The sequence below is a fragment of the Colias philodice genome, chromosome 23 (genome assembly GCF_061535455.1).
Source record: "Colias philodice isolate Cphi_HAF_F1 chromosome 23, ilColPhil1 Martin Lab GWU primary, whole genome shotgun sequence".
NCBI classification, from domain to species: domain Eukaryota; kingdom Metazoa; phylum Arthropoda; class Insecta; order Lepidoptera; family Pieridae; genus Colias; species Colias philodice.
The window spans coordinates 8,550,087-8,562,444 of record NC_143108.1 but is presented as its reverse complement, the minus strand read 5'-3'; the positions used below and the strand labels follow the sequence as shown (position 1 = coordinate 8,562,444).

The 12,358-nt window shown below is 36.4% G+C and overlaps 2 protein-coding genes and 1 long non-coding RNA gene across 5 annotated transcripts; 2 read left to right on the top strand and 1 right to left on the bottom strand.

Annotated features, from left to right (window-relative positions):
- Positions 1-1,134: 1,134 nt before the first annotated feature.
- Positions 1,135-3,751, top strand: LOC149478191 (uncharacterized). 3 transcript variants are annotated; one of them, XM_089710071.1, is made up of 6 exons: positions 1,136-1,614; positions 1,873-2,028; positions 2,855-2,989; positions 3,142-3,217; positions 3,307-3,441; positions 3,507-3,644. In XM_089710071.1, exons 1-5 carry the CDS (start codon positions 1,492-1,494, stop codon positions 3,396-3,398), a joined length of 582 nt encoding a protein of 193 aa, XP_089566197.1. In that variant the 5' UTR covers positions 1,136-1,491; the 3' UTR covers positions 3,399-3,441; positions 3,507-3,644. The 3 variants fall into 3 exon arrangements, with proteins under 3 accessions (XP_089566195.1, XP_089566197.1, XP_089566196.1); XM_089710070.1 differs by having other exon boundaries at positions 1,139-1,614; positions 3,138-3,217; positions 3,507-3,751; XM_089710069.1 differs by having other exon boundaries at positions 1,135-1,614; positions 3,138-3,217; positions 3,307-3,751.
- A 1,415-nt stretch (positions 3,752-5,166) lies between these two features.
- On the bottom strand, positions 5,167-8,959 carry LOC149478189 (uncharacterized). The gene is made up of 5 exons (XM_089709675.1): positions 8,782-8,959; positions 8,376-8,714; positions 8,058-8,237; positions 7,497-7,898; positions 5,167-5,320 (listed from the first exon to the last, which is right to left on the bottom strand). Exons 1-5 carry the CDS (start codon positions 8,845-8,847, stop codon positions 5,270-5,272), a joined length of 1,038 nt encoding a protein of 345 aa, XP_089565801.1. The 5' UTR covers positions 8,848-8,959; the 3' UTR covers positions 5,167-5,269.
- On the top strand, positions 5,729-6,872 carry LOC149478190 (uncharacterized). Its single transcript, XR_016317521.1, has 2 exons — positions 5,729-6,155; positions 6,767-6,872. It is a non-coding gene; the product is annotated as an uncharacterized LOC149478190 (long non-coding RNA).
- Positions 8,960-12,358: the final 3,399 nt, after the last annotated feature.

Genomic DNA, 12,358 nt, shown 5'->3' with positions numbered 1-12,358 from the left:
ACCTAACCTAACCTAACCTAACCTAACCTAACCTAACCTAACCTAACCTATGGCGCCGACGAAAATTTTACATTTTTTCGTCAGTTGATTGGTTCGAGCAAAATTTAAGAAAATATGGCATTTGGTATGAAAGATGTTTAGATATTACATGACGTAAATTTCAATAGTGGAAAATAATAATTTTACACATTTAGAAAATATTGTACTGTGGATATTATTTGAAAAAAAAATGTTAAATCATGAAAATATGAAAATAAAGTACATAATTATGTATCAACTTTTTTTGTTACATTGATTGATTTTAATTGAAAAGTTTTTAATTTATTTATTAGATTTAATTATATGTATATGTTACAGTCAAAACCCTGAACCAGTCAATATCCTTATTGACGGTTATTAAGCTTTTTGACTAAGCCACCCTTAGTCAATAACCTTATTAACTGATTTAAAGAGCAGACATTCAGTCAATATAGGTTTGAATAGATTTTAACACTAAAATCTTTCTGTAATGGGCAAGTAAAACAATATCGAGTCGGTTCTGGCACTCGCCGGCCGCTACCGCGGCACCTATATTGACTGAATGCCTGCTCTTTAAATCAGTTAATAAGGTTATTGACGACGACAATAATTTATAGTAGATAGTATATAATATTATGTATACTCTAAGGTAGTAATAATAGCTCAATGCGCAAAACATGAATTTTTAATTATATAATAATTTTTAATAAATAGCCAACTGCTTGCAACTTGCAAGGAAATCAAAACCTACAAAGTACTGGAAGTATCCAGTAAACATACAGTCTTGAAATTTGCTTAAAAGCCTTTGATGCACATCTCAACTTGTAAACCATGCTCAAAATATGGTGAACTTAGCAACTAGTGCACTTCTGAAATTTTACACTTCGCAACTGGTGCACTTCTTAATTGGTGCACTTCGCAAATGGAGCACTTTTTAAGATGAGTGGAGATTTGGAAAAAATAGGAAGAATTGCTAAAAACATGAATTACAACATAATAAAAAATAGGTTTGTTCGGAGGTTCGGACTTCGGAGCCACACGGAGCCCTCGGCCTCGGTGCGCGAGTCCGACTCGCACTTGGCCGGTTTTTATTTAATTCAATTCAATTCAAGTTTTTTCGAAGGGTGGCAAGGTTTTTATTTAAAATGAAGATCACACTGCATCTGTCAGCTGTCTACTTAGACGTGTTTGACTTTGACACTTGAACATAATATCTTCAGTTTCTTCGGACTTCATTGATCATTCTTCAAATTAAAACGATTGCAAGTCTTCTACTAACTATTGAAGTTCTATAATTATTTACATTAATATAGAGATAAAATTTCTTGGATACAGATAGTAACTAAGCAATTATTTCTTATATATTATTCAGTCCATTAAATTATAATATATACCCAAGACAAAATTCGCTGCTAGAGTCGTTATCAGAAATCATACATAAATATTAATAGTGTTTATAAATAAGGTAGCAGAATGTCGTGTGAATTAATAGTAAGGCCTTCGATGCCAGGAGATATGCAGAAGCGTCAAGAAATCGTACGAAATGCTTATTCCACGGGTTTTATAGACACCTTTTTCTTCTTTTTTTTTCAAGAGGTATGTATTATTAAAAAGATATACAAGATCATAATGTTAATGATAGTATAGTATATACTTTGCACTGGTCGATTTTATTTATTAAAAGTATGTTCTACTTTACTATAATAATTATAATAATACAATATTTGATCCAATAGTCCATCTAAACAGGTTATTTCTATACTGCCTCATGCCTGTGTGACAATGTTGCTTTCTGATGTATGTTATTGGATAATTAATATGTATTGGAATGAGAATGATGAACATAATGTGCAGTTGACACTAGAGTGTTGTGTGCTGAGTGGTGCAGTGCTGTTCATATTTTGCGGTGTGTCAGCTCGCGGCTGCTTGCTGCTGGTGCCGGCGGTGGTCGCCGTGGTCTCTGCTGCTGTTCTGCTTCAGCAGTACACTCTGGCACACAAACATGCTCAGGTAGTTTGAAAATTTTTCCTTCACATAAAAAACAAGGAAGGCTTTTAGGCTACCATTTATAATATTTTAAAAGCAGTTTAGCGCTGAGCATTTTAATAATTTCAATAATTTTTGAACAAAATAATTATAATAACAAGAGAATAATATGCTGTTCTAGTCATGTTATAGAATAGAATACACATAAATCAAAAGAATACTTAGATCATGGTACTGCATCACCTAAGTATGTTGTCTTGGTGGCAACCTACTGAAATAAGAATTTATAATTATTGGCTGGTTACAAAGATTATGTTTTTTGTGCCACTGTTATTTGCAGCTAGAACTGATTAGTAACACATTAAAATTATTATGTATCAAAAATAACTATATGGGTGCACCTCACTGAATTGTGCAAGTGAAAGTGTTTTAGCTACACATCATATAAAAACTTTCCGACATCGATCATCAGGGCCTTAATGGCCAGCCAGTCAAGTAGACTGGTTGACGATTCTCCCTTTTCGATGGAGGAATTCCACCTCCTCCATAATCAAATATCAAAGAATTCATTTTTGCATTCATCAAAAAATGTAGTGTCCAGTATCTTGAGTCTTGACCATGCAGTTGGTACAGCTGAACCTGGATGAAGGCACATTACATCTACCTGTAATTATTAATATTCATGGGCTCTTGATATCTTTGGGTTTGTGTCTCTAAAACTCAATTGTTACTTTCACTATTAAAACATCAAAAATTTGTTAGATACAAAGGCTCACAAGTCAAGTAACTTTATTATGCTGGTTATAAAATTTTTTGTATTATATAATTATATTGAATAAATGAAACACAGAGTATACATGGAGAAATGTTCGGCGTGGTGGTGGAAGCCCGCGGCGCGCTGCTGCCGCCGGCCGGCGCCGTGCCCATCCGCCTGCGCCTGAACGACGGCCGCCACGACGAGAGACGAAGCGACATGTACACACATGTGCGTCTCAACTTCATTTACATATTTATTATATTCTGCATTGTACATTCAAAAAAATACATAAAATAATTTAATATAGAACTTAGGATGTTGATTGTAGGTAGATACATATTATTATGTGATTCCGTTCCAATAAATTGTTCCGCAGATAGTGGGGACTGCGAGCGTGTCGGAATTTTGGGGGTCGATGCGGAGCGGATGGCTGCACTCGCTGGCCGTCGACGTTCAGTAAGAAAGTTCTCGCTGAAATATTTTTATCGCTCGTTCGAGGCGACGCGACGCAAAGTCGTTCTGAAACGAAATCTGCGCGGTTGCAGGTGGCAGAGGCGCGGCGCGGGCGCGGCGCTCGTGGGCGGCGCGCGGCAGCTGGGCGCCGGCGCGGGCCTGCAGTCGCTCGAGTGCGTCGTGAGCCCGCTGCAGGGCGCCGCCAAGCGCCTGCTGCAGGCGGCCGGGTGGGTACGCGTGTGTGTGTGTGTGTGTGTGCGCGCAGAGCCCGCTGACGCGCGTGTGTGTGCAGGTGGGAGTGTCGCGGCTCGTACGAGCGCGCGGTGGTGGGCGCGGCGCTGACGCTGCCGCTGCTGCGGCTGGGCACCGACCTGCCGCTCGCCTGACCGACGCGCCCCGCGATCCACGTTCGAAATATGACCGGAGGAAAATGTTCGAATATTTAAATTTTGGAAATTAATGACTACAGCGGATTAACAGCGGGCTGTGTTTAGCTTATATATTTGAAAATTTAAATCGAATACAATTGATCGCTTAATTATACAGGGTGTCTCAGCGCCGATTTTAAACTTTGAAAATTTGTATAAAATAAACAAATTGTATTCATAATATTTTTACTGCAGTAAATTAAAGTGTATTAGTGCGGATTTTATGTACAGAATATTACACCGTCAAGATGTCTTCCATCATGGTGAATATACTCTTCAAATCGGACACGCAAATTTGCCGAGACGCGCCGAAGGATGTCCGCTGAAATGGCTCTCACTTCTGTCGTTATTTTAGTCTTCAACTGCTCCAAATTTGTAAGAGGGGTATCAAAAACTCTTGCTTTGAGACAACCCCATAAAAAAAAGTCAGCGGGCGTTAAATCGGGAGATCTGGGTGGCCATAATATGTCTCCAGAGCGGCTTATGAATTTTCCCGGAAATGACGTATTTAGTGCGTCCCTAGCAGTGTTGGCTGTGGCCCCATCTTGCTGAAACCATACATCAGACTTGTCAATATCCTCTTCTTGCAGCTGAGGTACAAAAAAGTTACCGATGGTGGCTTAAAGAGGCAGCATGATGTCTAAGTGAGCGTCTTGGATGTTCCGTGACCGCAGCGGCGACGCGGTCGATGTGTTCAATCGATCGCACAGGTCTATTTCGTGGACCAATTGAATGATTTAGTAAACATCCTGTCGCTCTAAACTTCTCTCCTCACGACTTAATTAATTGAGTACTCGGGGCATCACTCAAACGGTGGATTTCATAGCGACTACAAATTTACACCGTTTTTCACTCAACGAAAACGTATTGCATAAGCACGCTTCTACTGCGTCCGCACGGTGCGTACCAGACCACTGCGCCATGGCCACAAAAAAATCCGCACTCGTCACCTATCGAACGCTACCACTCCCCTCCAGCTAACCCCGCAGGTTGCCGAGAAATTCGTGTTTAAAGTTTAAAATCGGCGCTGAGACACCCTATATCAAAGTAAAATATTAAACTAATTTAAATTTTTTTAGGAATATAAATAATTCGATAATTGTGAAGTAATTGTGTCATCTATAAATTAATATAGATGACACAATAACTAAAAATCGAGATTTATATTTATCGAGATTTATTATTTATCGTTATCGAGATTTATTAATAAATATATTATATAATATAATATTCATATTGGTTAACCATTGATAAAATCTTAATCCAGCCATAATGACAATTTGTACACATTTTTTTCTTGAGAGGATTTTAAAAGGTGATCTTTATCATGTAATTTAAGTAAATAATATTATTTGCATGTATAGTTTTACACATCAAGTATTCTGGAACTAACTTTAGACTTTTGTTAAATTGACAAGCATTAAAGAATCTCCCATTTTTTACAATGTCTGTTACGTAATGATATTGCCAATTAACTTACGCCTAACGATTACATTATTTGTATATTATAAGTAAAACAAATGGTAAGTTTTGATATTCCATGTATTTTTATAAATAAATATTCTTTTTTACATTTATGGAGCTCTTTTCATTCATCATTCCTTTTCCACATTTGGTTCTCTTTGTGTCATGAGTTGGTCCGGAACAGAATTTGCAGCTTCGATGCTCCCACAACTACCTATAGACAATAAACAATAAATTAATAATATTTATCAATATTTATCAGCCCAAAGTTTCAATCAGTAATATCTTATATATTTCTCTATAATGAAAAGCAAATAGCATACTTTGCACGTTGCATCATCTTAATCTTAATACTATTATAAAGGCGAAAGTTTGTATGGATGTTTGTTACTCTTTCACGTAAAAACTACTGAACCGATTACAATGAAATTTAGCACACATATAGAGGGTAACTTGGATTAACACATAGGATAGGTTTTATCCCGGAAATCCCACGGGAACGGGACCTATGTGGGTTTTCCTTTGAAAACGCGGGCGAAGCCGCGGACGGAAATCTAGTTTCAGACATAACACTCAAATAAACAGATATCGCTATTTATTAGCACACATTTAACCCAGCAAGCACAAAACACCATTATAACAAACTTATGATAGCACGAGTTCATGTACAAAGCATTATAACCAAATCGTATATCGGCTGTATTTCTTTTATAAGACTCTTATAAGTAAAATTTGGGCCCCCCCTTTAGACAGCGTTGAGCTATATAAAGGCAATTTAATTGCATTATAATTATCGTATTAAATCATTAATTAAGTCAGTTATGAGCACATGAATAAACAAATGACATTTTTTGCGACTTCATTACAGTCATTATATAGCTTTTAAAATTACAATCTGTTATTAAAATTTCATAACAATGCTAACTGTTGTAATTCCTTTGTAAAAAAGAAAATCTTATTGATTTTAAAAATATATTGATCTGTTTTTGATCGTGCAACGTTATGTGGACTTGAAATATTTAAATGTGAAAATTAATATTGAATGATGGGTAAGTACCGCCTGTATTTCTGAATGTTTTGAGTGAAATTAGCTGCGCGCATCAGTTTGTCGGGTGAAATATACATGTTATTGAGAAAGAATACACGCGCCCTCGCTAATATACTTTATTAGTATATTTTTTTTTATAAAACATAACCTATTTTTAACAAATATCACAAAATTTAGATTATAGTAATAGTTTTAACAATTAAAGTACCTTATAAAGATATTGGTACAAAATACAAATGATTTCATTCCCTTTCTAGTCAGATCTTAGTAACTTGTATTATTTTTGTAAGATAGGAAAAGGAAAGCAAATGGCGACAAATGAAATTAAAGCTTTAGGCATTTCACGATAGCATAATAGTGCTGTTAATTTTAATATGGTTTGTCACAAAAATTAGAGCTCGTATATAGTGTAATACAAGACACTTATTATGTTCAGCCATATAACAGCACTTCGGAAATATGTTATGATGCTTAAACTCATTATACGTATTAGTGACTGATTTTTATCGAGCTTATCAGGGAACCGTAATTAGTTAGGTACTTGGTATAAAATAAATAAGCCAAGATTTTTAATTAAGCCATTTAAAAAACAAACTTGCTTGTTCTTTTCAGAACCAACATGCCCTGCAAAGTAAAGCGTTTCCCAACATAATATGAAGATGCCGATGAAGAATCTTTTTTTGTTTACTACAATTATTAATAAAATCAGTATACTCCTTTTTAAGTTTTCATTTGAATCCGCCTGTTTTGTAGTTTTATTGAAAGCCTTTTTATCCATTAACCAAATTCAAATTACGATGTTATTATTACTCATAGTTCTAACAATACTTTTATTTCGATCAATATATAGCTATATACTGTAGAGATGAATAGATTTGAAAGAAAACGGAGCAAAAGCAATAATTGTTATAAATTCAATGTTAATATAGGATTAGTATTAAATTAACACAATAATGGACTATTATAAAGCTTTTATTCTTTAAAAAACCAACATACGTTCAAAGGCACTATAAAATAATTTATTTATGCTTATTTAGAGCGTAACGTTATTAAAATTACCAATATAAGATAATAGTATTTCTATAAGTTTGAAAGCTGTTTTAGAAGCTGTAATTTAGAATTATCCTACGTTTATTTAAGATTTTTGACATTGTAACAATTTTTTGGTAACCATAATATAACAGTTAGCATTATTTGATGAAGCAAATGCCTTTATAAAGTACTTATATTTGGATAGTGACGATTTAAATAATTAATATAACTTCAAGTCATAATTCTGTATATATTTTTGGTTAATATACAATTTATGTGCTTGCTGGGAATGGAGGACTGTGGAGTTCACCTTGAGATATTCGGGCGAGTGTCGGTGTTGCGCGGGCGGCGGCTGCGCCACGAGCGCGAGCAGGTCGCGCACGGCGGCGCGCGCGGCGCTGTCCCCCCCCTCCCCCTCGCCGCACGCGCCGCCCCCCCACCGCGCGCGCCCCGCCAGCTGCAGCGCGGCCAGGCGCTCGCCCGCCGCCAGCCCGCGCCACGCGCCGCCCAGCCGCGCGCACACGTGCTGCACCTCGTCCGCGTCCGCGTCGGGCGGCGCGGGCGGGGCGCACGGGGCGAGCAGGCGCAGCGCGGCGGCGCGCGCGCGGGCGGCGAGCGCGTGCGGCGCGGCCGCGTCCGCCGCCCGCACCAGCGCGCCCGCGCACCGCAGCGCCGCGCCCGCCGCGCACACCGCGCCCGACACCTGCTCCACCTGATGAATATGATTTCATAGCGTAATTAAATATAGTAGTAGTCCTGGAGGGAAAGTACCTATAATACTGGAGTTAAAGAGAGAGCATATTTTGCTGAAAGGAAGCTTAATTGAATTCACTTGCCTCGATTTGATTTATGAATTAAATATAGAATGAACCTGATGTGGTGTTGCAAGAGCGAGCATCGCCTGCAGCAACCTCCTCGAGCCCGGCACCCGGGGAGCTCTCCACATGCTGGCCGCCCAAAGCCAGCTCGTCACTACCACAATCTCACCATCGCTCCGTTGTTTACTACACTCGAGTGTGTCCATCAGTATACACTCTATGCTTTCTGCTATCTGTAATGCCCATGAATTCATAAATTTGATAAATATTATGTGTATCCCGAGTACCAATATATCCATATTAATAATATAAACAACTTATAACCTTTTATATTTATTGAAAAGTTTTATTAAAAGACTAAATATACTCACTTCATCTGTAGCCATTTTGATCAAGTCTTCATTGTTAGTCTGTAAAATCTCAAGATAGGCCGGCAGAAATTCTGTATTATATTTGGCGAGGTTGGTAGCCAGTAAACAGACTAAATCGGCAGCGGTGGGCGGCAGGTCGGCAGGCGGGCTGACCACACTGAGCGCGCCCACCGCCGCCGCCAGCGAGCCCTCGCTCTCCGAGCTGCTCGAGTCGGTGCTGGTGAGTCGGACCAGTTGCTGCTCATACTGCGTGCGCAGCTGGCGGAGCTCCTCCTCGCATTCTTCTTCGCGGGCGCGCTGCGATGCCAACACGTCTGCTGTTGGCATGCTGAAATCGTCCTGCAATTTGTTTGGATATTATTATGGGTATATCAAACTTGACAAACAAAAATTTATAAGTGCATACCGAATCACGGCACGAACTATTGACTAAGATTTGGGGTAGTTCATCGTCATAATTATCATCAGACATTACTGTAGAGTCGATTTATATCATTAATCGCAACTTCAGTTAAATAACATAATGTACTTATACATTAATATTTCAAAACACTAGTTTCGCGCAAAAAAGTTATCACTCAAAAGTCAAGTGTCAACTGTCGCAGAAAGTCAAATCATCAAATGTCAATATTGCAGGCTATAGACTATACATAATTTTTAAACAATATTTTCTTAGAATATGGATTGGTCTCCGCGCGCGCGCTACGACTAGATACCGCCGGCCTTAGCCGCCGGCGTACCTACGCCGAATTCGGCGTACCCAAGCCAGTCGTGTCACATGCATTGTGTGGAGAGGGCGAACCGATAGTTTATAAAGATTTTGAACAAAATCTGAAGTAAAATGCCTATTTGTGTCATAAAACTATTTAAAATTAATACAACAAAAAATAAGAAAGACACTAGGATCACGTACCATCACTAAAGTTTCGTATTAATCGAAATTTCTCCTTTACATCGAAAATTTTTTCTACGAAAATACGACGCCATACAGTGTTGCCGTACTGCATATCCAAAAAATACACGTGGTTGAGGAAATCTTTTAGCAATAATTTGAACTTTTTTTTTTAATACTATTACCACAGACTAATAATAATATACTACGTATACAACTATTACTAACACATGTATAAAAAAGTATAATAACAATAATTTATTTCTGTTTAACCATGTTTAACTGACTCATATACTTAATACACTCGTTATATTATTGTTTGCGTATACAGACCTCCTTCCAGTGACTATAATATGTTTGAGACCACAGAACAGTAAAGTAGATAGAAGTGTGATGTGGGCGTGGCCCACGTGTCACTTGTAAGGTAAGATCACCTAACTTGCTCTCAGTTGTGCGCAGAAAAATATTCGAGTCGGTTGTCAGCTGTCAAACCTTTTTTCCGTATTTATTCATTAATTAGGACGTGTTGTTCGGTATTAGAGTGCAAAAATGATAGCAGACGAAATAATATCAGCAATGGAGGCATTTCATACTATCGGTAAGTCTTATTTTTATTTATTTTACATATAATATTTTATGTTATATCTTCGCTTGTAATTTGTCAAAATTGTATACAAATATCTAGTCAAAATGAACCTTAATCCGTAAGAAATTAGTACTATTATAGATTGAACAGCAAACAAGAATTTCTGGAATATTATTGCAATAAACAAACGAATGTCGCTTTAGTGATGCTTGTGGCGCATATCGACAGTATCGATACTTTAGAAAAGACAAACATTATAAATATTAAATTTTATTTTATTTTTCCTTAGCTTTCATTTGTCCAATTTATTTACAGATTTCCCAAAGAGGCTAATTTAAAAGAGAAATGGATAAATGCAACGTGACGAGTTAACTGAATGCCGAACAGCACTAAGCAGTCTAACAAAGGCCACCGATACAGCAAACCTACGGCAGTTCCAAGATTTAAAATAATGCATATTTTCTGTTTGTATTTTGTAAATATAGATTAATACTATTCTATTCCGTTTTTTATTTAATAATAATAATATAAAAAGACGTACTTAGTAGTAATAAACATACTCCAAAATGTGACACATTATACTATACTCGTATAATAGAAAGAAAAAAAAATACACAAAAAATATTTATTTGTGAATTATCGATATCACGATATCGATAACAAGGCTGACATCCCTCAGGGCATAGCATCAGATAAATATCAAGTTAATGTCATTAATGTTGAGTGACACAAATTTCAACCTTATCTCTATGTGTTGAGGTTCAAAGTTATATCTATTGAAAACTAACGCCCTCTGTTGTGGAGTAGCTGAATGTTTTTCGAATTTGGAATTTCTGTGCAATGAGAAACAAAACAGCTAATATACCTAGAGATGTTATACTAAAATAAACCGTAACATGGTGCGTTAGGGTACATAATGAAATGCTGAATTTATAACCTAAGTCAGTTTTTACTCAAATTAAGCAGTCCAATCAAAGGCATAGTTTACTTGTAGTGTACTGTATAACTATCGGTTTAAATGTGTGGGTTTGGCGACACTGGTTTTATTTATTTATTTATTTATTTATTAGACACACCAATAATGACTCAATTAATACAATATACAGAAATACATTAATAATTATTTCATAAACTGAATTGGCCATAAAGCAGGCGTATACAACAATTATAAAAAAAAAAAAAAATGTCTTAAAATTTTTCAGTTTTAAAAGTCTAAAAATACATAATCAAGTTTATCATCCATTGACGAAAAAACATAAAATTCATCACATAATTAAAAATTTATCAAGAATACATAAAATTAATACTACAATGATAACATGATTAAAATTTTGAAATTTGAAACATCCATGAAATAAAAAATATATAAAATTCAATTAAAACATGGATAAAACACATAAAATACAAATTAATAAAAACACATAAAGCACATAAAATACATCAAATACATCAAAAATACAACACAGTCACTGAATAAAATTTACTATTTTATTTTTAAAACTATAAAAATTATCGTGAAAGATGTCAATGTCAACGTTATTACTATGTTGTAAGCTATTTCTTTTATTGGTAACACTATTGTACGTTTTCATTAACCTATTAAATGGACTATTCTTTTTTAAATTAGTACGGGATAGACTTGGGCAGAAAGTACTAGAAACACCGTAACGTGGAATAGAGCGTGGAACTGACAAATTCAAATACATAATTAGGTTAGAGCTAAGGTTCCCATGAATAATTTTATGCAATGTAAATAAATCGAGTAAACGACGGCGATTTTCCAAAGAGTTTAATTTAAAGTGATCCAGTCTATCTTTATAAGCTGCCCTATACGAAATACGGTGATCCTTAAAAGCTAAGTACTTTGTGAAAGCTTTCTGTAGGCGTTCAATGCGGCCTATATGAATTTGATAATGCGGATTCCAAATCGTACTAGCATATTCTAATAGACTACGAACTAGGGCACTAAATAGGCAAATTATCGTACTTGCTTGTCTGAAATCTTTTGTATTCCGTTTTATAAAACCTAACATCTGCCAAGCTTTAGAACATATATGATCAATATGGTTTGAAAAGTTTAGTTTTTTGTCAAATAATATACCTAGATCACGAACTACTGACACTTCCTTAACAGGTTTATGATTAATTGTGTAAGCTGATTTAAAAGAATTCTTTTTTCTAGAAAATTTTATGTGAAGGCACTTGTCAGCGTTAATCTCCATTTTATTATTCTTACACCAGACTTGAATAGCATTTATATCATGCTGCAGAAGATATGCGTCATCAGAATTGTTCACACTACGATAAAGTTTTAGGTCATCGGCAAAGATTGAGCAATTACTATAACCGTTTCTCACTCTACGACTATAACTAATGCAGTTAGAAATGTCGTTGATAAAGATTAAGAAAAGAGTCGGGCCTAGGTGTGACCCTTGGGGAACCCCTGACGTCGCAATATATTCACGAGACCTGAATCCACCCATGGTCACCCTTTGAACCCTATGG